The following is a 26869-nucleotide window of genomic DNA, read 5'->3' on the forward strand; positions in this document are numbered from 1 at the left end:
GACCGTTACATCATCAATGCACTTGGTGATGTAGGCAGTGACAGTCTCTGAGTACTCTTGGAGGTCTGTAGTGTTGTTGTATGTGGCAGCCTGTTTAAACATATTCCAGTCAGTGGTGTCAAAACAGTCTTGAAGTGCCTCTGACGACCCTTCCGGCCACACTTGTATCTGTTTGTGTATTGGTTTGATGGCTTTAACGAGCGGTCTGTATGCAGGCATTAGCATGACAGTGATGTGGTCTGAGGCTCTGAGGTGGGGGAGGGCCTTGTAAGCTCCTCTCTGGGTGGTGTAAACAAAGTCCAAAGTATTTTTTTCCCATTGTTGGAAAGTCTATGTGTTGGTGTATTTTTGGGAACACACTCTTTAAGTCTGCGTGGTTGAAATCCCCCGCTAAGATGAGAAAAGCATCTGGGTGGGCTGTCTGCTGCTCACTGGTGTGCTGGTACAGATCATTTAGTGCCTCACTCCTGTTGTTGTTGTTGGAGCTGGGAGGGATGTATACAGCAACGAGCAGTATAGCTGTAAATTCCCTCGGTAGATAGAACGGCCGGCACTTAATAATCATAAACTCCATTCGCAGCACCATGCATCATTGATGTAAACACAAAGCCCGCCGCCGCAGATCTTACCTCCCTCGACAAGAGCTCTTTCAGCTCGATAGCATGTCAGCTGGTCGAGCTGTATGACGCAGTCCGGTACGCTGTTGTTAAGCCATGTTTCCATAAATGTTTAAAAGAGCGACAGCGCACTGAAGCGTTTTTTTCCCACTAGTTTAGTGTTTATGAATGAATTTAACGTGAAAGAATATCGTTAATCTTGACAAACTATATATCATTCTGAAGGTCTAAGCCTCAAGCATTGACGACAGATCGCTGTTTTCCGATGGAAAGCTTATAAGGAATGTATTTGCTACATTTGTGTAAGCAGTACACATCAAAACAGGCAGAATAAAAAAAGCAGTACGTACCATTATCATTGTAATAACGAGCCACAAACGCGTCCACTGCTGAAATCCCAGTTTAGTTAGACAGGTAAGGGTCCACAGAACAACATCCCAGCGAGCACTTTTAGTGCAGCGAAACAATAACGTTGTAATAAGGATGAATATTCCTCTGTTTACGTTTAATTTCTTCGGGAGAGTTATTGTTCGCGTCCGTTATGGAATAAATTACGCTCAAAAACAGCGTCTTGGTGGTAAAAAAACAACACAGTGCTGTAGCATACAGTTTTACAAACAGAATGAGACCGTCCACGGAAAAAAAGTCTCAGAAAAGCGGAATATAGTTTATTTGAATTTGGCGCTCCCTCCTGCCAGCCGTGACGCACGCTGTGACACAGCTGTCATCTGAGCGGGGGGCGTAACTTAGCGATCTGCTTTATCCATAAAAAACTGTTTTTTTTTTTCTTCTACATTTTTTATATGTGTGTGTGTGTATTGTGTGGGGAATGTGGCCGTATCTGCATGATTATCATCTGTATGGACGGACATCAGCGTGTTTATTACCGACTCTATGACGGCTATCATTGTGATTCAATGATCAGCTATTATTGATTATATGGCCCATCTGTATGATTATCATCTGAATGGAAGCACATCAGCGTGTGATTACTGACTGTATGACCATGTCTGCCAATATCACTTCATGTCTGGCAATCAGAATACTTCAGTATACATACTATATACAAAGCATTTTTTTCTATTTTTTTTTCTTTTTTATTACTCAAATAATTATTTTTGTATTTTTTAGTGCTCAAATAAATCTGTCTATTATTTTATAATTGAAAAACTATGCAGGAACATGTATAATGACTAAAATAGCTTGTATAATTCTGGAATCCATTTGGTGGTTATTTTTCCTCAAACAGGGGGGTGGGGGGGACTATAAATATAGCAGGAATCTCATTGTTCATGGTATCTTCTTCAAATTTGAAATATGAACTCATGAGACATGTGGCTTTCAATCCATTACTTTTCTGGATTGCTCCAGGACTTATTTCATGTATTTGCATATGAAATAAAAAAACATTCAGTGTGGAAAAATATTTTTCAAGGCACATCAGCGTCTATAACTTTTTATCTTTTTGAACATTATCAACTCTGGATGATAGATAGTAAAGTCTAGAGTGTCTTCTTTCCAAAGATACCTAATTTGTTTGTGTAGCACACTTTGTCACGAACTGTTACCATTTTAATTTAGGTAGGTTATTTTCACCTGTGAGGCCCACAATGGGGGCGAAGGTTAACAGGTTAATACAGTGGCTAAATTAACAAAAAATATAACATCAGCAGGTGCAGACATTACCCAGCAGCACAGTAGTAATGACTTTATGAACTACTTTACTTCCAAGATCGAAACTATTAGCGATAAATTCGTAACCATGCAGCTGTCAGCCACAGTATCGCATCAGAATGACACTATTTCGACAAAGTATTTCCCCGTCTAAATACTGTAAAGCTGATCTAAAGCCACCCAGCTTTATATCAAGCCGATGTAGAGCTGCTTTGACACAATTTGCATTGTTAAAAGCACTATACAAATAATATTAACTTGACTTGACTTGATACTTGGGAGCCAGAAATCTTGCTGATTGATAGGGGATCAAATACTTATTTGACACATTAACATGCAAATCAATTTATAACTTTTTGAAATGCGTTTTTCTTGATTTTTTGTTCTTATTCTGTCTCTCATTGTTCAAATAAACCTACCATTAAAATTATAGGCTGATCATTTCTTTATCAGTAGGCGAACGTACAAAATCAGCAGGGGATCAAATAATTTTTTTCCCCTATATACATATTTTGCTTCCATTCATAATTTGCACAAAGCATTAAGGGATGTAGGAAAAAGGTAGATGAGCAAATCTGAAATTTTAAAATGTCTGTGCTTACTACGGCTGGCGGCTGATTAAAAGAGATAAGATAATATGCACTCTTATAACCGTCTACAATATATTACAATATTATCAGAATAAAGTAAACACTGTCACAATTCATCAACAGTCGGTATAACCAATCGCTTTGCTTAAATGCACGGTATTCATTGATTGCAAAATGAAACTGTGATCAAATTAGAGTAGCCCAGGCACGCATTGTCATAGGTCACTATTGTTAAGCCAGTCAGCATTGTAGCCAAGGTTCACACAGTCATAGGCCACTAGTGTTAAGCCGGTTGGCATGGTAGCCAAGACTCACTTAGGCCACTAGCGTTAAGCCGGACAGTGTAGTAGGCCCAGGCACACACAGATAGTAATACATGTGGTTCACATGTCTCTTCAGAGAAGCAGCAGTACATAGGTCTTTGCAATAGATCTGCTTGTTTGGGGGGTGTTTGTTCTATCCTGTTTCATTCTTTCATGTGTGTGGATATATGCATGTCTGCTGCACGTCCGCAGCAGCAGCAGCATAGCAGATCTATTCAAGACCAAACACATTCACATTGTCATGTGCATTACCATGCCAAACCCTCTGATAGTTGTCATGATAGAAATATGTATAATTAAATCAAAGATTTTTGAAGTTTAGTAATAGCATTATGCTGTTTTGCAATTCTTTTTTTCCATCCCTAAATTTAAGACCTCTTAAAAATTATAATTTCATTTTTTTTCCCCACACACATCCTCCTTAATGCATTTTACTGTTCAGACACATAATTTAACCTCTTGCTTATAAAGTTTAATTTTCTCTCTGTTCCAATCGGTCCTCTCTATACACAAATTAGACAACCATCAGGGAGCCTCTTTGCTCTCAATGATTTAATGAATAGGGCTGTGTGATTTTTAATTTATTTTTCCAGCGATTATGAAAACATGACGCTGAATTGTTCCTTTCCTTTTAAAGTGGTGCGCTGTCGCCCTTCCTAAAATAAAATCCAAATTAGTCAAATCATGTTTCATGACTGTCATAATATATAGTCTCCCACCGGATGTGCTCAATACTAAATAAGAGATAAAAGCGTATTGAGCTGTTAAAGAGACTCCCAGGTGGCTTTCTGTGTGCACAATCCGACATGGAGCGAAACACGGACAAGTAAAGCCTACTTTAGGCTTTAGCTGTGTGCTTAAATGGACAAATACACACAAAAAATATATCAAATGCAGTCAGTTATGTCTTCAGTGAACATAAACAGGTGAGAAAGTAATCAGATGTCAGTAAATTAGATCTGTGCATTTGGTCTTGAAGTGAGAAAATAATAAACACTTTGCTCTTTGCTAAATAACTGAATAACTTTAATAAGAATCAGTGTATGTTTAATGCATGTATGGAGAATACTGTGCAGTGTTTTATTTTTACATTTGATTACTTTATTCAGTTTTTGGATAGTAGGCTATTAGCTATTTTTAGCAGGTTGAATTATTTTATTTGTATCTTTTTTTTCTATTGTATTTGTAATATTATTTATTTTAATTGTATTACTGACTGTTTCAATTCACTGTTGTTTGTTGACAGTGAAATAGCTCTAAAAAAACAAAGAAACAGATTATGGGGTCGAGGGTCTTTTTGGGGTTTTTATGAATGCACTGAAAGGGCCTCCTGACAAAACTTTGCTTAGGGCCCCCAGAAGTCTTGGACCAGCACTGTGCACCGCTGCATCTCTTTTATGTGGTTGGAAGTGAACTAGTTGTGAAGTGTATTTCGTGTACTGTTGAAGTACTGGTTGTGTATGAATAATTTGGAAAGAGAAATTGGAAATATTAAATAGGAATATTAAAACACTTGTATATAACATGATGGCTGCTGAAGTCCCAGTGCTCCATATGGCTGGTCCGTCCCAGCTCATTTTACATTTTCACTTCAGCACATAATGATCGATTTAATCACCTCAGAATAAGTTAGCAACTGCTTAGCAACACCCACAACACCCTGTCATTTTCTATGGGAAAACACCACTCATATTTTCCTCAGAAAAGCTAAATATCTGAGTGTTACGAGACCATCAAATGAACTGAAATGGTACAACATAACATACAACAAAATAAAACATAGAGACGCAGTGACAGTGCATAACAACTTAATTTAATGAAATATAATGATTTGACATAAACAGAGCATGGTGGTAGAAAGTAACAAAACAAACAAACAGAAAGAAAACCCTGACCACACATATCTACAGGAAAAATGAAACTTGCCTACCTCCCGACCAAAAAACAAAAGACAAGTTCATTGTGAGTCTTCCGGGTCCTCTAACTGCTTCACTAAACTAACCCTAAACTAAACAACATGAAAACCCATCACCAAATACCACCAGCTCTAAATATAAATTATAAACTCAAATCAACCCAAATCAATCCCATACCGGGAACGTGATTGTCAAACAAAATCATTAAATCAGCACAAAAGAAAACCTCAGCAAAGAATATAAGCCGTGCCAGCGAGACACCACGGAGCTAACGCTCCATCTGCCGGCAGGAGCGGATGGGAAATGAGAGCGAGAGAGAGTGGTGGACGTCAACCAGGGCGTCTTTATAGAGGTTGCCCAACCCACAATCAGCAGCCAACGGAACACCACGGAGCCTCTAGAGGAAACAGAAGGAACAACAAGAGCATAAATGCAACAAAGAAGCACAAACACTCAAGCACTGTTCATTTCACTCCTAATAGCGTAACACTGAGTATAAAGCAAGTTGAGCCTGATTTGGCTCAAAAGAAAATCCGTATTTGGCTTAAAGAAAATCACTCCACCTCTGTCCATCATTCTTTGAGGTCATTATTGGAAGAGAGTGTTTAGGGCTTACATGTGCTTACATCATTGCACTAAACCAGGGCTGATATCTTTTGTAGATCTCCAGGGAATACAATTATCTCTGTATATCATTGGGCCATATAACAATGTCTTGGTTGTTTTGTGCAGAATACTTTTTTTTTTTTTGTAGTAAATTATCAACTTAAAAAATAAATAAATCTAAAATGATATGAACCCTAAAAATTATGTGGTCTTCATTTTCTGATGTCTTACTAAATTTGTTTTGTCTATAATCGTGTAGAAAAAGACTTTATCACACATTTAATGTGACACAGCCAATGATGTCACTGGATTGCAATTTATTTTTTTCCGTCATATCATGTGTCCTTTGCATGAAAAGTGTTTCCCCATCTGGTTAGATAGTCACAAACAGACAAATCCTGGACTGATCTGGGTTCAGTCACAGTGCTGCAGGACTTTAATGAAAGGCTGGATTGTGTTTTGGTGACACAACACAGTCAACTGAAAAAGAGCTGACTTGAGCTGTGATCTGTTGTTTCTTTAATCAGAGAACTGCACTTTAATTGCCAGTGCATGAGAGTCACAGCAATATAGTTATATAAACCTCAATTCCTCTTCGAATTCATCTGTCACACCTCATTCATTCCAGATCTTACTTGTTCTCTCCATGGTTATAATCAGGAAGAGCCAGTAGTGGGGATTTTGATTCATCAAGTGACAAGTATTTTAATTCCATTCACCAAAACAATTTGTACAGCAAATCATTTAGTGACTCTTTTTATAGATAATGCCACAATCCTGCCGACTACGCTGTTCGCCTGCATGCTGAGGAGAAGCATCTGTGGCTTTAAAATTTTTTTAGGGGCAGTTGTGGCCTAATAGATAGAGAGTGGAACTTGTAACCCGAAGATTGCGGGTTCGAGTCTCAGGTCTGGCAGGGATTGTCAGTGGGGGGAGTGAATGTCCAGCACTCTCTCCACCCTCTATACCACGACTGAGGTGAGACCCTTGAGCAAGGCACCGAACCCCCAACTGCTACTCGGGTGCTGCAGCACTGGCTGCCCACTGCTCCGGGTGTGTGTTCACAGTGAGTGTGTGTTCACTACTGTGTGTGTGCGCACTTGGATGGGTTAAATGCAGAGCACAAATTCAGAGTATGGGACACTATACTTGGCCACACGTCACATTCTTTCCTTTTCCTTTTCCTTTCCAAACATAATGTCAGAAGGTATCTCTTGATACTGAATCATTCACTCAGCGTATTCATTCAAAAATGCATAATTTTTCAAAGGAAATATAACAGAAACAAGAAATGTTACTCTCTATTACTAAAAAATTAATGTCCACAGATAAAATAAGTATCTGGTTTAACTTTCGAACCTAGAATTTATATCAGACATTAAATGGAAATCCAACATATAATTTTATTTTTATTTATTTTTTTAATACAATACAAAAATGCCCTTAGTTTCAGTCTAGGGCTGTATATAATATTATTATTTTTAACATTACTTTCAAAACATCCACAGAACAATAGAATGTGATTAACCAGGGTCTTTACCTTATTCTGATGACTGAATTTAATCAGTTTTGCTAAATCTGGGATGTCCAAATTGTCATCAGTAATGGTAGACCGCTGTTTTGATTTAATAATCTTCTTGTAGGAAAAGGCTGATTCACATAAATAAATTGAGCCAAACAAAGCCATCAATGAGGTACAAATTATGGATTATATATGGATTTTATACACTCTTAAAAATAAAGGTGCTTAAAAGGTTCTTCACAGCGATGCCATAGAAGAACCATTTTTGGTTCCACAAAAAAAAAGGTTCTTTAAAGAAGCACCTCTTTCTTACAATTTTATAATCTGAAGAACCTTGTTTCACCACAAATAATATTTTGTGAAACAGAAAGGTTCTTAAGATGTTAAAGGTTGTTTATGGAACCATTTAGACAAAAAGGTTATTCCATGGCATCGCGAAGCACGTTTATTTTTAAGGTGTATAGCCTAGAAAGTGCAAAGAGCACTCCCTTTGTAATTACTAAAAAGCTGTCACTCACTTCAGTTTACCACAATCTCACAAAGTTCCATTTTAATCATTGAATCTCTCTATTTACCTAAAGCATATTTAAATGATGTGCGATATACCAGTAGATCTATTGACTGCTATCGTCTGGATGGCCATAAACCTATTGGGCACCCCTGGTCTACACTGAACACATAAAAAAGCAAAGGTTTGGGAGCATCAGTTTACAGACTGTCACATTGCATCACATTTCGTGTAGACAGGAGCACTGATTACAGTGGTTGTCTCTTTGTCACATTATGTCACTTGTGTCCATTGTGGACACAGTGTTTACCTGTACAAAAGTGTATAAAAACTGCTTAATTTTGTTGGGGACTAGTAGCTACACTCTGCATCGTCATCTTCTCCTTTTTGTCCTGTTTTATAATGGGTGGCAGTCAGTGTTGCAATGCTTGCAATACCACCACCAACAGTGCTGGAGTGTCAAATAGTTACTGGTTACTTGTTTTGTATATTTACAACATCATTGTATGTGTAGTTGTAACACAATAATTTATTTAGTATATTGTGTCAACCCAATTCAATCAATTAATTTTATTAATATTATCATGAACCAGCAATATACATTTTTAAAATAGAATTGATATATACAAGTTATGTACTTTTAACATAAAAGAAAAAAACATCTAATATTATTTTGACTTAGCACCACAGTGTGTTTTGCTTTTCTTCAAGCCTATCAGATCAGGCCTGCGACCCACAAGTTGAGATGCACTCATCTGTACTTCTGTCTCCAGAAATAATTTAAGCACCACAAAGCTTTTTTTCTCCACAACTGAAAAAGCAGATCTGTTAATGTATTATTATTTTTTATCCATTTTGTCAGTTGATGAAACTAAAAGCCAAACTTTTGAATCTAAAAGCCAAAAGCAGTCACAAGACAGAGACTTCTGTGAAAGTCTGTCACGAATCTGGTTCATGGTCTTCTGTACACTCACCATCAGAGGTCGCCCTTCCATCATATTGACTCTTGCACCACACTACTGTTGCTCTTCACCCACGGACTACAATTCCCATCATCCATTGCACTGACGACACACAGCTGTCACCAATCTCACATTGCATCACACAGCTGGTTGCACTGATTACACACGCTTTATAAGCCTTGAACTTCCTCGCTGTCTTTGCCTAGTATTGTTTTGCGTATAACACTCTCCTAGTGTTAGCTGCCTTACCAAGCCATTCTGTGTTTTGTTATCAGACTACCCCTCTTCTCAAGCCCTCTGGATATTGTTCGCCGATCGAGGACCCACGCATGCCCTAGGATTACTCATGTCTTGCCCATGCCATACTCGTTTGTTGGTGATTTGACCCTGCCTGTTATTTGACTGTTTATTGACAAAAGCTTGCAAATGGATCCGCATGTCTCTCATCTCGTTGGCTCCGTTACAAAGTCATTGTGTGAAAATAAATGAGAATTAAAAAAAAAAAAAAAAAGTGAATGATTCAATGTTATTCAATATTGAAACCCCATTTGGAGGAATCTTACTGCAAACTTGTTATATTTTAAATGTGTTTGTGTGTTTCTCAGGAAGCAGAGGAGTGGGACAGCCCAAAGCGAAGCATCAGGGACAGTGGTTACATAGAGTGCTGGGAGTCTGAGCGCAGTGACTCTCTCTCCCCGCCGAGGCACACGCGAGACGACTCATTCGACAGCCTGGACTCCATTGGCTCGCGTTCCCATCAAACCCCCTCGCCTGATGGCCTGCTTGCCCACGACTACAGCGATGGTAAGTCTAACGCACACATTAAAACACAAAAAATGACTTATTTATGGGTAGGTAATATATCGGTTGAAACAAAAAAAAATTCAAGGTTAAAATTTGACAACCAGTATACGTTTGGAAGTAATGCAGTTCTGCGAAACAACAAACACATTTGTCCCACAAATCCCCACGGAAGAGAAAATGTGGATGCTGTTATCCATGGTTTGAAACTGACCCAATGCTAAGCCCTGTTCCCCGTATTGACTGATGCTAATGCTTGCTTTCCTAAATGATGCTTGTTCAGCAATAAAAGGTATGTGGAGAAACTGAGCCGATGCTTCAGAATTAAAGCCAGACAAAACAAATTCAATTAACAGACCTTTTACAGTTTAAACAACAATTATTTATTTTTATTTTTTTGGCAAAAATAGTATTTTAGAAAAATCTGTATTTATTATTATTTTTGCTACATTTGTTTTAATGCATTTTACATGACTAATAATAAAAAAAGAATGTGCAGATATGGTGTGATATGCTTATTTTTTATTTTGGACAAAGGACCTTTCAATGTTTTTTTTGTTTTTTTACTATTCTAAAAAATGTAAGAATATCGTATTGGGATATACATTTTGCTCATCACTCGATCATAATCGCATCCTTTTTGCACATATTAAAGAGGCTCATGACCAAAGTGTCCAGTTTGGTTAGTGCGGTCCAGTTAGCCTTGGTAGAAGCTATGTCACTCGTGGCAAAGTTCGTTCTTCATTAATGGCAAGTAAAAATGATCTGTATTTTGACATAAGAGATTTTTAGAGGTCTTTTAAAAATGTCTAATAGATATGCCATGAGCCAATAATTTAATGGCATCATTTTCCTGCAGCTCTAAAGTGCATGGCACACGGCATTGATGTTCAATAGGGAGCCAGTGCAGAGTTGACAGAACCGGGCTAATATGGTCGTACTTTTTGGTTCTAGTAATAACTCTAGCTGCTGTATTTTGGACCAGCTGGAGTTTGTTTATGAAGTGCGTGGAGCAACCACCCAATAATGTCATGAGCCAGGTTTGATTCCAGTTTTCTTTTCCTTTCCATTTCTTGCTCTCGTTCCTAGACTCAGCTGTTTGCGTTCACAATCAGCGCTTGCACTGATTGGGACAGCACCTGTTTCCTTTTGACGTTGATGTGCTCCTCTATTTCTCTCTGTGTGTTACTAGACTCCTGTGTCAGATTATTGTGCTTCGCAGCCATTCTGCCAGCTCTCGTTCTATTCACTACCGTTACTCTGTGTTTTGTCAAAAACAGTCCTGTCCTGTCTAGTCAAGTTGAGTCCTGTCGAGTGTCTGACCTGATCTCTGCCCAGTCTCTCAGTTGCCTGCGGCCAGTGGTTCGTTTGCCTCCGGGCACAGCCCTCCAGACTGTATAGCCCTCTGTGGAAGTTGCCGCTCGCAGCTCCGGCCGGGACCGCACTCCCTCTCGTACAAGTCAAGTCTGCTTCTATGTTCCAGTTATCTCCTGAATTATTTTCCAGTTCTGCGTATGCCTGATCTTGCTAGTGAACTGCAGACTGCCTGAGTTTGTTTTGTGGACAATAAATTCTCTGTTTGACTTGCCTTTGCCTCTGGGTCCCTTTGTGTTATGACAAATAAAGCATTACAATAATCTAAACTTGAGGTCATGAGCGCATTTGATAAATGAAATTGAGAGCATAGGTCGTAATTTAGATTGAAAAATGTAGTTTTACAAACGCTAGAAACATGGTTTTCAAAGGAAAGATTGCTATCAAAAAGCACACCTATGTTTCTAACTGATGAAGAATTAACAGAGCAGCCATCAAGTGTTAGACAGTGTTTTAGTTTATTAAATGCGGAGGTTTTTGGTCCAATAATTAAAACCTGTTTTTTTTTTTTTTTTTTTTTTTTTTTTTTTCTTTCAGAATTTAATAGTAGGAAATTACTAGTCATCCAGTTTAAAATTTTTTTTATCAACTATGCATTGGATGGTTCGATAGTTTAGTGGTGTTGAAGTTCAAAAGTTTCTTGAATGACAAACTTCAGAAATGTTAGTCTGACTCATTTGTGGTTGGAAGAGTTCTCTAAAAAGTTGCAAACGTGCCTTGTTGAAGCTTTGAGGTCCAGCGGCATCCCCGTCAGACCAGATATCTCCAGTCTTTTCCACAAGCAACCAGAAGAGAGACTGAAGAGAGTTATAGGGTCCAAGATGTAAAGGCCTTTTAGCTTCTGCAGAGGTCACATCACCTAAGTTTGGCTTGGCCAATGCAAAAGGTGTAATTTCAAGCAGGAAGATTTTTTATTTATTTTTTGTAGGCACTCTCGTTTGCATGATCAGAGTAGGCTAGCAGTATATGTGTCTCTTTATAGTCTGATTATAATAATCTTACAATGCACATTATAAGGGGTGATATACACCAATGGATAGGAATTTAAATGAGGATTATTTTGATAAGTATTATATGGAAGAGGTTACATTAACTAGGGTTCAATCATGAAGCATGCATAGAACAGTATACAACATACAAAATAGTGATAATATACACAGTGTCCTGGGAATATGCTTGTTTTTTCACAGAAGGGTTGGTATATGAATTATGTATATTATGAGTTTTTTTTTTTATCTATTTCGAAGTGAATTAAGTGAGGGTCAAAACTTTCACTTCGAGTCATAAAAGGCATCCTATCTAGAAGATATGAGAACTGAAGAACCATCCCTTTTTTAGGATACTGTATTTTAAAGATAATTTTGTAAAATCCAAATGAGTTTTACAGACCCTTATTGTACAAGGGTTAAACAAAGTTCATTGAACATAAATATATTTAAGTGAATCAAACTTTGCATAAAATTTGCGCACATGCACCTGTGGAACAGTATTTAAAACGGTATGCAATTGAATAACACATAACATAGCTATCTGAGATTAGCTGTGTTCTTATCTTAGTGTGGGTGCCCCTCTTTCATCTGAAACTGGGTTCCCCATTTCTGCCAAGCTATGTGGGTGGCCTGGGCATCAGTGGCTTGGCCCCTTTCTTAGGAAAGGTTAGGTGCTTGTCTATCACTTCCCTGGTGCTCTCTCACCAGGTGGACAGGCATGCGCCACAGCATGGTATACAGTAGTTGGCATTTCGTTCCCCATAGTTTCTGCTAGAGGATACAGATTCCCTAGAAGGGGAACATCTCTGGTTACGTATGTTACTATGGTTCCCCGAGAGGGAACGAGACGCTGCGTCTCCTTGCCATGCCTTCCGCCTGCTTGTTTCACGTCTCCTTCAGACAACTAAGTTGGTGTTATGTTCTACAGGCACCCTCTTTTACTTCCGGGCACTCTTCTGTGACGTTATGGGCTATGTTGGCCAATTGAACCTTTGCAGGGAGCTTGATTGACAGGCGATCTGATGCTATCATAACACTGAATCTGCCATTTTTGACCAACAAACAAACCAGACCGGAGAATAGATTAACATTGGTGGACTTGAATTTGTAAAATTCCATTGGCACCATTCCTCGGTTGAAACAAGATACCCTCTCATGTTCATTCATGTTTATTTCATGCAATAACTGCTAAAGATGAAGAGATGATCAGTTCACATGCCACTTGAACTGAATCAAGTCAAGTCACCTTTATTTATGTAGTGCTTTTAACAATACAGATTGTGTCAAAGCAGCTTTACAGTATCAAATAGGAAAATAGTGTGTCAGTAATGCAAAAGGACAATAGTAAACATTAAATTTTCAGTTAGAGGCAGTTCATCATTGAATTCAGTGATGTCATCGTCCAGCTCAGTTCAGTTTAAATAGTATCTGTGCAATCAAGTTGACGATATCGCTGGAAATTAAGTGTCTCCAACTAAGCAAGCCAGAGGCAACCACGTCTAGGAACCAAAACTCCATTGGTTACAGAATGGAGAAAAAAACTTTGGGAGAAACCAGGCTCAGTCGGGGGACCAGTTCTCCTCTGGCCAGACGAACCAGTAGTTTGTGCAGAGGACTAATCTGGTTCCTGTGGTCTTGTCCTTCTGGCCATCTAGGTGACGAGGTCTTCACTGGGGATCTGTCTCTGGGGCTCATCTAGTTCTCCTGATCTCCACTGACATTCAGGGCTTTAGGTCCTGATCCACCATCTGGGCTGGATGCAGACTGGATCCAGGTGACTGCAGTGACCATCTGATCTGGATACGGACTGGAACTGATGGTTACGGTGAACTGTGGATAAGAAAGGAACAGACTGATATTAGCGTAGATGCCATCTTACGATGTAACAAGTACACCGGGTGTTATGGGAAGTGTCCCCAGTTGGTTGACCTTATTAATGCAGCCTAACAATCTTTTAATGGATTTGAATATTAGAAGCGTATTAGTGTGTTATGTGTACGCCAGGTTAAAGAGATGGGTCTTTAATCTAGATTTAAACTGACAGGGTGTGTCTGCCTCCCGAACAGTGTTAGGTAGATTGTTTCAGAGTTTGGGTGCTAAATAAGAAAAGGATCTGCCGCCCGCAGTTGATTTTGGTATTCTAGGTGTTATCAAACGACCAGAGAACGTAGTGGACTTGGAGGACTAGAATGCGATAAGAGCCCGCTCAAGTACTGAGGAGCTAAACCATTCAGGGCTTTATAAGTAATTAACAAGATTTTATTATCTATACGATGTTTAATAGGGAGCCAGTTCAGTGTTGACCGAACCGGGCTAATATGGTCATACTTCCTGGTTCTAGTAAGGACTCTAGCTGCTGCATTTTGGACCATCTGGAGTTTGTTTATTAAGCGTGCAGAATAACCACCCAATAAAGCATTACAATAATCTAACCTTGAGGTCACAAATGCATGAATTAACATTTCTGCATTTCACTTTGAGAGCATTGGTCTCAATTTAGATATATTTTTAAAATGAAAAAATCCTTAATCTTCCTTAAGCGTAAAGGAGCAACCGTATCTAAAATGCTAGAAAAGAGAGAGTCTATGGTTTCTGTTAAATCAATTTTTACTGAGCTATTGGATATCCTGAGGAATTGAGATAAATCAGGAAAATTACTTACAAAGCATTATTTTGTGGTAGAAGTGATGGTTCTACCATACTTGTAACAAGGAGTAGAATTTACAGTTTTAGCTCTATGGAGTTTACACAAGACTAGATAATAATCTGAGATATCATCACTTTGCTGCAGAATTTCAGCACCATTAACATCAATTCCATGTGACCGTATTAAATCTAGAGTATGATTTCGACAATAAGTAGGACCTGACATGTGTTGTCTAACCCCAATAGGGTTCAGAATGTGTAGAAATGCTGATCCCAATGCATCTTTTTCATCAACATGGATATTAAAATCACCAACAATTAAGACTTTATCTTAATTGTCTTAATTATCTATAGCTCTAATTCTGGTAGAAAATCTGTAAATTGTTTAATAAAGTCTGTATGGTGCCCTGGTGGCCTATATACAGTAGCCAGTACAAACATCACATGGAATTTATCATTAACACTAGTTTCTCTGGATAATGTCATATGAGGCACCATTACTTCAAACGAGTTCTACTTGAAGCCTGCTAGGGGTGGGAATCTTCAGGCACTTCACGATCCAATCCGGTTCCATGACCCGATTCCGAAATGATTCTTGATCTAATTTTTTCCCCCAATTAATTCTTCTGCTGTGCAAATACATCTTTACAACTTTACATCTTATCCAAAATTGGAGTTTCTATGATTTTTGTTTATAGTTGGAATCTCTGTGTCAGTACTGTCATCTTAAAAGTAGGGGTGTGAATCTTGGTTTCACGATTCAGTTCAATTACGATTATTATTATCAACTCAATATCACGATGCGTCACATTCTCAGTTTTCAATATTACTCACATGGCTACATTTTCATATAAATTTATAATCAAATTTATCTTTTGCAAAATATACTTTATTTATATATAGATAGATAGATAGATAGATAAGCAGGCAACTTTTTAAAACAATTATTTATTTAAAATAAGTATCTGAAAGTTTCCAGACAATAGTTATTATTATTGCCATTTGATTATTACTGATGAGATCATAGACAGTGGCAGCTTTAACAGGCTGCATTCAGACTAATGCACAGATCTATTTCGATATATCAGATGTTTTGTCCTGCTCTGAAAATGTAACTGACTGTGTGTACATAAATTTTGTATATAAGTATTTGAAAATACAAGTGCATTTAACCGCAGCCGCAATCGAGCTTCAGGACAAGCAAACACAAAGCGCATGTGAAAGTCTGTCAGTGTGAGAGTTTCGTGCATCTAATAGTACTGAATTCCAAATGATATAAATGTAAGCATATCTAAAGTAAAACACGGCGGGTGGAAGCACACACTGTCAAGTAATGTGTATGTGACTCACAGCACAAATTCTGTGCAGTGAAGCCCACTCTAGCACGCACATGTGCCATATGCGGGAAAAAAACAAGCTCAGAATCTATTCTGAAATCTATCGTGAAATAGACAATCATGAGTTTTAAAACCCACCCCAAGTTTTATGGGGTGGGTTTTCTTTGTTAATGGGTTTTTAAAGGCACAACTTTCTCTCATTTATTCAGTTCACTTATTTGAAAGTAATGACTGAATTTAATATACTAAGTTGTAATGTCAATGGTTTACATGGTCCCCATAAACATTCAAGTTTTTTAGAACTATTACGGCAAAAGAGGGTTGACATTGCTTTGGTCCGGGAGGCCCATTTGTGGAAGGATGGTGTTCATGGATGCAATGGTAAATATTGCGAGGTGTTCTCTTTTGCTGTGACTGATAGTGGAACTATGGGTGTTTTGATAACTGTTTGAAGAGATTTAAATGTTTTCATTTTGGACAGAAATGGTGACAATGCTGACAGAATAGAAACACAATTTTTTTTTCTTTACTGTCAAACATTAAATCAGAATAAACTTTTTCTGTTTTAGATCAATAAATATTAACATATTTTCTGCATTTGTTAAATGTCAGAATCAAGCGAGGGAGAATTTTTATGTATTTTTTTATCACTTTCATCAAAGTCAGAAGTATACATACACTAAGTTTATTGTGTCTTTAAACAAAAAGAAAACTCCAGATGATTCCATTCTGAGCTTAAGAAGCTTCTGATAGGTTAATTGATTCAATTTGAGTCAATTTGAGTTAATCCTGTGGATGCATTTAAAGGCACACCTCAAACACAGAGCCTCTTTCTTTGACATCATGGGGAAATCAACCAAGACATCAGGAAAAGAATTGTGGACCTCCACAAGTGTGGCTCATCCTTAGGGGCAATTTCCAGATGCCTGAAGGTCCCACGTTCATCCGTTCAGACAATAATATGCAAGTATAAAAAACATGGGAATGTACAACCATCATACTGCTCAGGAAGGAGACAGATTCTGAGTCTCAGAGAGGAATGTTTTTTGGTGCGAAATGTGCGAATCAACCCCAGGACAACAGCAAAAGACCTTGTGAAGATGCTGGCTGAAACTGGTAAGACAGTGTCCTTATCCACAGTAAAACGAGTCCTGTACCACCATGAGCTGAAAGGTTACTCTGGGAGGAGAAAGCCATTACTTCAAAACCACCATAAAAAAGCTAGACTACAGTTTGCAACTGCACATGGGGACAAAAATCTTAATTTCTGGAGACATGTCCTGTGGTCTGACGAAACAAAAATTTAACTGTTCGGCCATAATGATAAACGGTATATTTGGAGGAAAAAGGGCGAAGCTTTGAAGCCTCAGAACACCATCCCAACTGTGAAGTATGGGGGTGGTAGTATAATATTGTGCGGCTGCTTTGCTGCAGAAGGGACTGGTGCACTTCTCAAAATAGATGGCATCATGAGAAAAGAAAATTTTGTGGATATATTGAAGCAACATCTGAAGACATCAGCCAGGAAGTTAAAGCTTGGGCGCAAATGGGTCTTCCAAATGGACAATGACCCCAAGCATACCTCCAAATTAGTTACAAAGTGGCTTAAGGACAACAAAGTCAAGGTATTGGAGTGGCCATCACAAAGCTCTGATCTCAATCCCATAGAAAATTTGTGGGCGGCACTGAAAAGGCGAGTGCGAGCAAGAAGGCCTAAAAACCTAACCCAGTTACACCAGTTCTGTCAAGAGGAGTGGGCCAAAATTCCAGCAAACTATTGTAGAAAGCTTGTGGAAGGATACCCAAAACGTTTGGCCCAAGTGAAACAGTTTCAGGGCAATTCTACCAAAAACTAAGGAAGTGTATGTATACTTCTGACTTTGATGAAAGTGATAAAAAAAAATATATAAAATTCTCCCTCGCTCGATTCTGACATTTAACAAATGCAAAAAATATGTTAATATTTATTGATATAAAACAGAAAAAGTTTACTCCGATTTAATGTTTGACAGTAAAGAAAAAAAAGTTTTTCAGTTTTTTTCTGAAGTGTATGTAAATATCTGGTTTCAACTGTAAATACAGACATACAACAATGAAGTAGAAATGTTTCAGGAGGTAGGGGTTTGCATGGGGTTTCAGAGGGGGGCGGGGTGGTTTGAGTTCAGGGCTCTCACAGCCTGGGGGAAAAAGCTGTTGAGCAGTCTGGCGGAGTGGGCTCTGATGCTCCAGTACCGTCTTCCTGATGGTAGGAACTGGAAGAGACTGTGGGAGGGATGGGTGGAGTCCTTCACGATGCTGTTGGTTTTGCTGGAGCATCTTGTAAGGAAAATGTCCAGGATGGAGGGGAGAGGGGCACCGATGATCTTTGCATCTGTGTTCACTGTCCGCTGGAGGGTCTTGCGGTCAGCAGCACTGCAGTTCCCGTACCAGACAGTGATGCAGCTGGTCAGCACACTCTCAATGGTGCCTCTGTAGAATGTGGTGAGGATGGGTGGAGGGAGAATTGCTATTTTCAGCCGGCGGAGAAAGTGAAGGCGCTGTTGTGCCTTTTTGGAGAGTGACATGGTGTTGGTGGTCCAGGTGAGATCCTCTGTGATGTGCACCCCCAGGAATTTAGTGCTGCTGACTCTCTCCACAGTCGAGCTGTCGATGGTCAGTTTGAGAAGTGGTCTATATGCTGGGATTAGCATAACAGTGATGTGGTCCGAGTACCCGAGGTGGGGGCGGGGTACAGCCTTGTAAGCATTTTTTACTGTTGTGTAAACAAAGTCCAGTGTGTTGTTTCCCCTTGTTGCAAAATTCACATGTTGGTAGAACTTTGGCAAAACTGTCTTTAAGTTTGCATGGTTGAAGTCACCGGCTATGATGAAAAAGCCGTCAGGGTTATTTGTTTGTTGTTCACTGATGGTGCTATACAGTTCACAAAGCGCGTCCTTAGCGTTAGCACATGGGGGTATGTAGACCGCGACGATAACAATGGCCGTGAACTCCCGCGGCAGATAGAACGGTCGACACTTCACAAACATAAACTCCACCAGCGATGAACAGTGTTTTGATAATACACTGTACTGCATTGTTACACCAGTCTTTGTTGATATACACACACAAGCCACCTCCGCGGGCCTTACCAGACAGTGATGAATCTCTATCTGCTCGGAAGCTGGTTAGCCCGTGCTGCTGGATGTTGTCGTTTAGCCATGTTTCGGTGAAAACAAACACACAACAATCCCTTGCCTCATGCTGTGTACACCGACTGAGTTGAATTAAGTCCAGTTTGTTTTCCAGAGAGCGAACGTTTGAGAGCATATGTGTTGGAAGAGCCGGTCTTGTGGGGTTGGCTCTTACCCTAGCTCGTATACCTCCACACTTCCGTCCTCTCTCACATCGCTTGCGACGCTGCCTTGTGCGGGTAGCGTCAGTAGGCGAGGCCGCGGTCTCGAGGTCCAGTTCCAGCAGTAAACAAAGACCTCGTAGCTTCTCAGTAGCCGCCGGCGAGGGTTGTTGTTCGTACGCGTTGCCGATATCCAAAAGGCTTTGGCGATCATAGATGTGTTTTGGATTGATTTCCTTGCGAGTTAGCGGTAATTTTACACTATTTGGAGACGAACAGACGACATTAAAAGACATAAAAGCACCGTCTTTGGGACCCGGAGCAGCCACTGCGTCTGATCGCGCCGATCGCGCCATCTTGAGTTAATTAATAAGATGTCTATAAAAACTTTCCTGGTTTTATTAACAGAATGTACATAGCATGTGCATGTGCAGAATACTCCAACTGTCTAGCAGTTTAAAAAAAATTTTTTTAAGTGTAAGCTGTGGTAAGTGTGGCTCACACTTGATTTGTTTGCTTGTTCTAAACCCTAGTTTGATTGTGCTGCAGTACCCCAGCAGTGTTATTTTAGTATCACTGATATAAAACTGAATTCATTTTTATATTTTCTGTATTCATTTTAATTTGAGTAATTTTGAACAAAGGTGTTTTGTCCCAGAGAGGTCTCCTGTTCCTGAGTTTAGCCCAGAGAGGGCTCCTGTCCCCCCGTCCAGCCCAGAGAGAGCTCCTGTTTCCACGCCCTACTCAGAGAGAGACTCTGTCCCCGAGTGCAGCCCTGTCATTCCCCTGTCAGCCGCGCTCCCTAGTTGGGAGTCGCAATTTGGTGTGTGTGTGTGTACGGTGCAAGCCCCGCGGGTCTGCTAGTCTCCATTGTCACCGTGGCTGGAGAATGCCTTGCCTCCGCCTCCAGCCTCTGAGTCCCGGACTCCGCCTCGGCTCGTCGACTCAGTGGCTCCACCATGGCTCCAAGCTCCCTCCGTTCCGCCGTGGCCCATCAGTCCTACGGCTCCGCCTTGGTCTGTCGTCGACCATCCGTCGCCTCGGGACTCCACTCCTCCGGCTGTGCCTCGTCCCTCCATCCCTTCGGCTGCTCCTCTGTCGCTCTGGCTCCACTGCGGCCTTCCGGATCCCCGCCTCCGCATCGATCACCTGATCCACCTGACTCTGTTTGTGGTCCTCCTCCCAGGTATCTGTCCTCCTCGCGAGCCTCCTCCTAAGTTCCTACCCATCCCTCCCTATGTTGTTCCTGCGGCACAAGGATGCGGCTTCCGGGAGGGCGGCGATAAGTCACGCCCATGGATTGTCAGTGTGTTTGTTTTCCTCCCTATGTGCTCCTATTGACCTAGTTTCTCCCCTGTCTAATTAGTCATTCCGTTCACCTGTGTTTCCCCAATTCCCTCGTTACCCCATGCATTTAAGTTCCTGTCTGTGCAGTCTGTCTTAGTTCGGGACTGAAAGTCTATGTTGTGCTACATGTGTGTTCCTGCCTGTCCTGTGTTACCGCTTGGATGTTGATTCAAGCACTGCTGTTTGAGTTTACTCCTCATCTCCTCGTTCCTTGCTCTTTTCCATAGGCAATCGTGACATAGCTAAAGAAGCTGTCAAACAGACAGGTAAACATGTGGAGAGCACCTTGCCTGGGAATGTGGCCACAGATAGAAGGTGAGGAGGAGAGTTGCAGTGGTAGGTTGTTCCAGGTGCTCCTGAAAACCATTTTTACTCTGAAAAATCAGTTCCATAAAGACTAGTTAATAGTCTATTCAAACCTCGGGTCCTCATGATTTTCTAGATCACTACTGTTAAATGAAGACACAGGCTAATGTGGTTTTAAATACGTTTGTTTATACTCCAGAGTGCTTGAGATAATGGTTTGTATTCCTCTTAAGAGGAGGATTGTATTCCTTCTCTTTTCCTACTGTAAAAATGTTCCCTGTAAAACTTTTGCATGTAATTTATTTACCACGGAAATCTACAGTTATACAATATATATATCATAATTTTAACATTAAAACTTTATTACAGACTAGATTTCTGGCATTTCTGGTGAAAATGTGAGTTTCTTGTCTGTGCAAGTGATCAACATGACACTTTGGTTTGTGTGTGTGAATACCAGTGTGTTACACAAGTTTTTATGATATAATGGTTACCAGATATGATTCAGATCTTTCATTCGGTGTAAACCTTAGTGATGCACCAAAATACTATTTTTTTTTTTTATATTTATTTATTTATTATTATTTTTACATTAAACTTTCAATAATTAAATTTGGGTTATTGGTTAATTGAGCTCTTTGTGTTGTTCAGGATGTCATGTTCTCAGCTTCAACCAGTCATAGTAAAGTTCTTTGGCAATGACCTGCCTCTTGGTAGTTCAGCTAAACAAATTTTACATGTTTACTTATTGTAGCTTATCCACGTTGTATGTACAAAATAGACACTCACAGTCAAAATGCTCTAAATAAATGTCACTGTTCCGGTCAATGATTTGACCATGCTATTTCAACTGGAATGGAAAATTAATTCATTTTCCACTTACGTTTAAATATTTTAGGTTACTGAAATTTCAGTGCATAAATAGTAAATATAAAGGATTTTTTTATTTTTTTTGCCAGGGACCGTGCACTCGGTGGTGAACCTACAACTTTTTAGTTACCAGTTTAGATTGTGCCACTGTGCCATCTTACACCAATACAGTTATAAAGCAATTGTTATTAACGTGCTAAGATGATTGTAACACTACTAATTTATTCACACTGATTGTTCCACTGCAGGCCGTGGCAGCGACTCGGAGTGCGACACCCCCCAGAGGAAGATGCCGGATGTGCGCAAGGATGACATGCTGGTCCGACGAACTTCCTGCAGTGAACCCCGGACTGCCATTCCTTTCAACCAGTATCTGCCCAACAAGAGTAACCAGAGCTCATACTTACCTGCACCAGTGCGACGCCCTCGCGCACACCGAGATGACAGCCGCAAAAGCTGGAGTAATGCAACCTCACCTGTTGGAGGAGAGAGACCTTTCAGGTAAATCTAATCCGAGATGCTGATATGTTGATAGAGATTGTTTTTCCCATCTGGTAATGTTGTTTTAATTCAGAGTACAGTGGATACAGTGACTTGCTATAGAAATTAATATTAGGTCTGGGCTCCAAGATGTTTTTTTTTTTTACTTTTTCTGCTGACATCTGTAAAGAGTAAAGGGGAAAACTTCTATGCTCAAGACATGATTACTTTTGTGTAAGGAGGTCAAAGATCAGGCATTTGGTTAGATTCAAATTCCATTTTGATTATTTCTATAAAATTCAGTAATGTCTCATGCAGTTATGTACCTGCAACAAAATCCTAACCTTCTGGGATTTAATTAAAACTAAATAAATCTCTTAAATCTCTAAATAAATAATTCTTCTCTCGTGAAGCACGCACATTCCAGATACTATCACTGTTTGCCAAACTCCACTAAGACACTTTTACAGCACAGTTATCTTAGCTAAAATTCCCCTCTGTCCTCATAAGTGGATGAAAACTTTATTTGTAAGTGATTGGCAATGTTATGGCAACTCAAGGCATTACATGGCTTTGGTTGTCTTATTCTTTTTTTTGTTTGTTTGCAGTTTTGATTTTGTAGTGCTGTGGTTTGAGAAGAGGTGGTTTATTTGAACCAGATGTGAGCATTAATTGTCTAATAGCTACAGACTGCTCTGATCCAGAACAACCATCAGACTGACACTATGAAATTTAGATGCTTATTCACAGTACCTGAAAGCATCATGCTAATGTATCAAATTATAATCTCCTGTAATTGCATTCAGTGCTATCTGTACTGATGTCCTTATTTATTGTTTGTTATTGTTAATTATGTTCAGAATTGTCTACTAACATGCTACTATTTCTGTAGTGTGCAGTTCATATTTTGTGCGCAGAATGTGAATATTCTGCATGCATTGAAGAAAACCCAAATTAACTGTGTGAGTACTGTGTCCTATAATGCAATGACATGTCTTGACCTTCCATTAAAGTGTCATTAATGAACCGGAATCAATGTGAACTGATATATATATATATTACTGTATATAAAAATATGGGTGATTCTACAATTGCAGATGTTGTCCAAATATTTTTTTTTCAAATGGTTATTTTTTTTTAATAATTTTAATTTTAATAATTTGTTACTCATTGTTATGAATTAAAAGATGTTACAATCCATAAAAATATAATAATTTATGTAAAAATTGTCTTAAATAGCTGAAAATCATGATTTCTTGTCCAGTGTATTTTTTTCAATCATGAATCATTGAGCACGTTAACATGCACATCAGTAACCTGACAACACAAGTAATCTGCGTTTACATGACTTATAATAATAAAATAAATCGGGTTATTTCCCTGTAGTGACGTCAAAATATAATAATTTGCATATCTGACTCCGAGTATTCCATGCATTTGTCAGTTGTGATGTTAAATTAAGCTTGCAACATGTCAGCCGAAAACTTACAGCTCATATAGGCTATTATCCTCTCATGCAGTTATAAATGCAGCATTGTGACTGAACCACTTCTACTTCTGCTGCATGAGATGAGAACACATTTTTTAAAATCATTTTCTGAGTCATAAAAAGTCTGCTTTTGTGATATACTTCCTCCTTTCTTTACTGCGAGATGTTTGCTCGGTCTAGATGCATTTAAATATGCAATAACGATGTGTTCCTGTCACACATGCACACTTCAATAAGCCGACAGAAAGCGGTTTCCCTTTCAGTCTGTCACTCTGAGTCACATCGGGTGACCGACGAACTGGGATCTCGCTTAGAGAGACCAATCCACTTCGAGTGTAACTAAACGAGCCAATGCACATTGGCATGCGACTATTGCATCCAGGTGCCGCTGATCACAGCACGAGTATAAGTAGACAGCAGGTGCAGCGCATATTCAGCTTTTCACTTCAGAGCTGAGCGGTCCTATCGTTCTGCTCCTGACCTCTGCTACAAGTGCCTGCGAGTCAACGCTCTCAAGGAAGCTCTCGTGCTGGTGGTACGGCGCTTCAGCAGCAGTGGTTCTTCCGTGTCGAGTGGATTGCTCTAGCCTGTGGAGCTGCCGAAGGAACAGGCTGGACCCTCTCGTGGGGTACCACTTGTATGCTTTGGTGCTCCCCCCTACGATCGGATGTCGACCGCTGCATCGGAGGTTGAGCCTCTGGAGATGATGATTTGGCACCACTGCCGCCTTCTGGGCAGTCAGCAATGCCGGATTCGGATCCGGAAATGGTGGCTATGCTTGCCCGGACTGCCGAGAGAGTCGGGCTCGAGTGGAAACCTCCACCGCGTCCCGAACCCTCAAGGTTGGACGACTGGCTTCTCGGGGGGGCTCGCGCTGGTTCTCACGGCCCCACCCTGGTACCTTTCTTCCTGGAGGTGCATGATGAGCTCACTGGGTCGTGGCTCACCCCTTCCTCTCTCACCAGTGAGCAGCTGTGGGCGGTTCGAGAGTGCGATCAATCGTACTACTCGCGCTCCCTCTGCCAGAACGCAGGTTGGTGTTGCACACACGTTGACCCCGCTTCAGTCGAGACGAGACGCCCGAGCCGGGTCCTTGCCTTCCCCTTTGCTGCCCCACCGTGGGTACGTCGGTGGTTTCGTTGGTGCCACTTGTGCGGTTTCTGTGAGTCTGGCTAGCACTTCCCAATCCGTCTCGTTGACTCCGTCAGACCATCAGACTCAGCTATGCAATTCGGTTCGCCTGGTGTCCTCCCAAGTTCAGGGTCATCCACTTCACTTCAGTGAAGACGGCAGATGCTCTGTCTTGTGTGCAGAGATCACAGTCCTCCTGGCGAAGGATGCGATAGAGCCAGTTCCTCCAGCCGATATGAGGATGGGGTTTTACAGCCCTTACTTCATTGTACCCAAGAAAGGCGGTGGGTTGAGACCAATCTTGGATCTGCGCGTCTTGAACCGGACCCTTCTCAAGCTTCCATTCAAGATGCTCACGCAGAAATGCATCTTCAGGTGCATCTGTCTCCGAGATTGGTTTGCAGTGATCCACCTGAAGGACGCGTACTTCCATGTGCCGATCCTTCCGCGCCACAGGCCATTCCTGCGGTTTGCGTTCAAAGGACGGGCATATCAGTACATGGTCCAGCCCTTCGGGCTCTCCCTGTTGCTGTGTGTTCACGAAAGTTGCGGAGGCAGCCCTTATTCCCCTGAGAGAATAGGGCATTCGCATTCTCAACTACCTCGACGACTGGCTCATACTGGCTCAGTCTTAGGATCAGTTGTGCGAGCACATGGACTTGGTGCTCTCGCACCTCAGCAAGTTGGGCCTTCGGGTCAACTGGTAAAAGAGCAAACTCTTCCCGACGTAGAGGATCTCTTTTCTCGGTATGGAGTTGGATTCGGTTGATCAGACAGCACGCCTCACGCAGGAATGTTCTCAGTCGGTGCTGAACTGCTTGAATACGTTCAAGAGCAGGACAGCGGCAGTCATGCCGCTGGGGCTGCTTCCTATGAGACCGCTTCAACACTGGCTGAGTCCAGAGGTGGGCGTGGCAACGCGGCACTCACCAGGTCCAAGTCACACTGGCCTGCTGCCAAACCCTCACCCCGTGGTCAGCCCTCTCGTTTCTCCATTTACACGGATGCCTCGACCTCCGGCTGGGGGGCCACGTTCGACGGGCTTGCTGTGTCGGGGGTTTGGACGGGCCCCCAACTGCACTGGCACATCAATTGCCTAGAGTTGCTGGCAGTACACCTGGCCTTGATCTGTCTCAAGAGGCGCTTACGAGGCAAGCACGTACTGGTCCGTGTGGACAACACTGTGACCGTTGCATGCATCACCCGACAAGGTGGTCTACACTCCCTTCACATGTCGCAACTCGCCCGCCACCTCCTCCTCTGGAGTCAGAAGCATCTGAGGTCGCTTCATGCCATTCACATTCTGGGCTTGCTCAACTGGGCAGCCGACAAGCTGTCACAAGCTGCGCACCCCGGAGAATGGAGACTCCATCCCCAGACGGTCCAGCTGATTTGGAGACATTTCAGACCCGCTCAGGTAGACCTGTTTGCGTCTCTAGATACCGCTCATTGCCAGTTGTTTTACTCCCTGACCAAGGGAACACTTGGCACGGGCACACAGCTGGCCACGGGGCCTTCACAAGTATGCGTTTCCCCCAGTGAGCCTTCTCGCACAGACACTGTGCAAGATCAGGGAGGATGAGGAGTAGGTCCTGCTCGTGGCGCTGTACTGGCCCACTCGGACTTGGTTCCCAGAACTGATGCTCTTCGTGACAGCCCCTCCTTTGCAGATTCCTCTGAGGAAGGATCTACTGACTCAGAGACGGGGCGCCTTATTGCACCCGTGTCCAGACCTCTGGAAACTTCATGTCTGGTCCCTTGACAGGACGTGGAGGTTCTAGGTGACCTACCCCAAGCACCATCAAGTCGGCGAGAGCGCCGTCTACAAGACATGCTTATGCCCATTTGAGCCTTTGCAGGCAGTCGAGCTGAAGTTTCTTTTAATGAAAACTTTGCTCCTGCTGGCATTGGCCTCCATCAAGAAGGTAGGGGACCTGCACGCATTTTCGGTCGACGATTCATGCCTAGAGTTTGGGCCGGCTGACTCCCAGGTAATCCTGAGGCCCGGCCTGGCTATGTGCCCAAGGTTCCCACTACTCCGATTAGTCTA

General features: G+C 41.2%; 1 protein-coding gene across 1 annotated transcript in view; it reads left to right on the forward strand.

The window, feature by feature from the left end:
- LOC306883200 (LIM and calponin homology domains-containing protein 1-like) overlaps positions 1-26869 on the forward strand; it is a gene marked incomplete at its 5' end in the record, with an annotated part of 106695 nt that overhangs the window by 18357 nt on the left and 61469 nt on the right. Inside the window, 2 exons of the mRNA XM_079438319.1 lie at positions 9324-9522; positions 21968-22220. Of these exons, the coding sequence (XP_079294445.1) occupies positions 9324-9522; positions 21968-22220 (452 nt within the window). The remainder of the gene's footprint in view (positions 1-9323; positions 9523-21967; positions 22221-26869) is intronic.

This window comes from Barbus barbus (assembly GCF_936440315.1).
Source record: "Barbus barbus genome assembly, chromosome: 17".
NCBI classification, from domain to species: domain Eukaryota; kingdom Metazoa; phylum Chordata; class Actinopteri; order Cypriniformes; family Cyprinidae; genus Barbus; species Barbus barbus.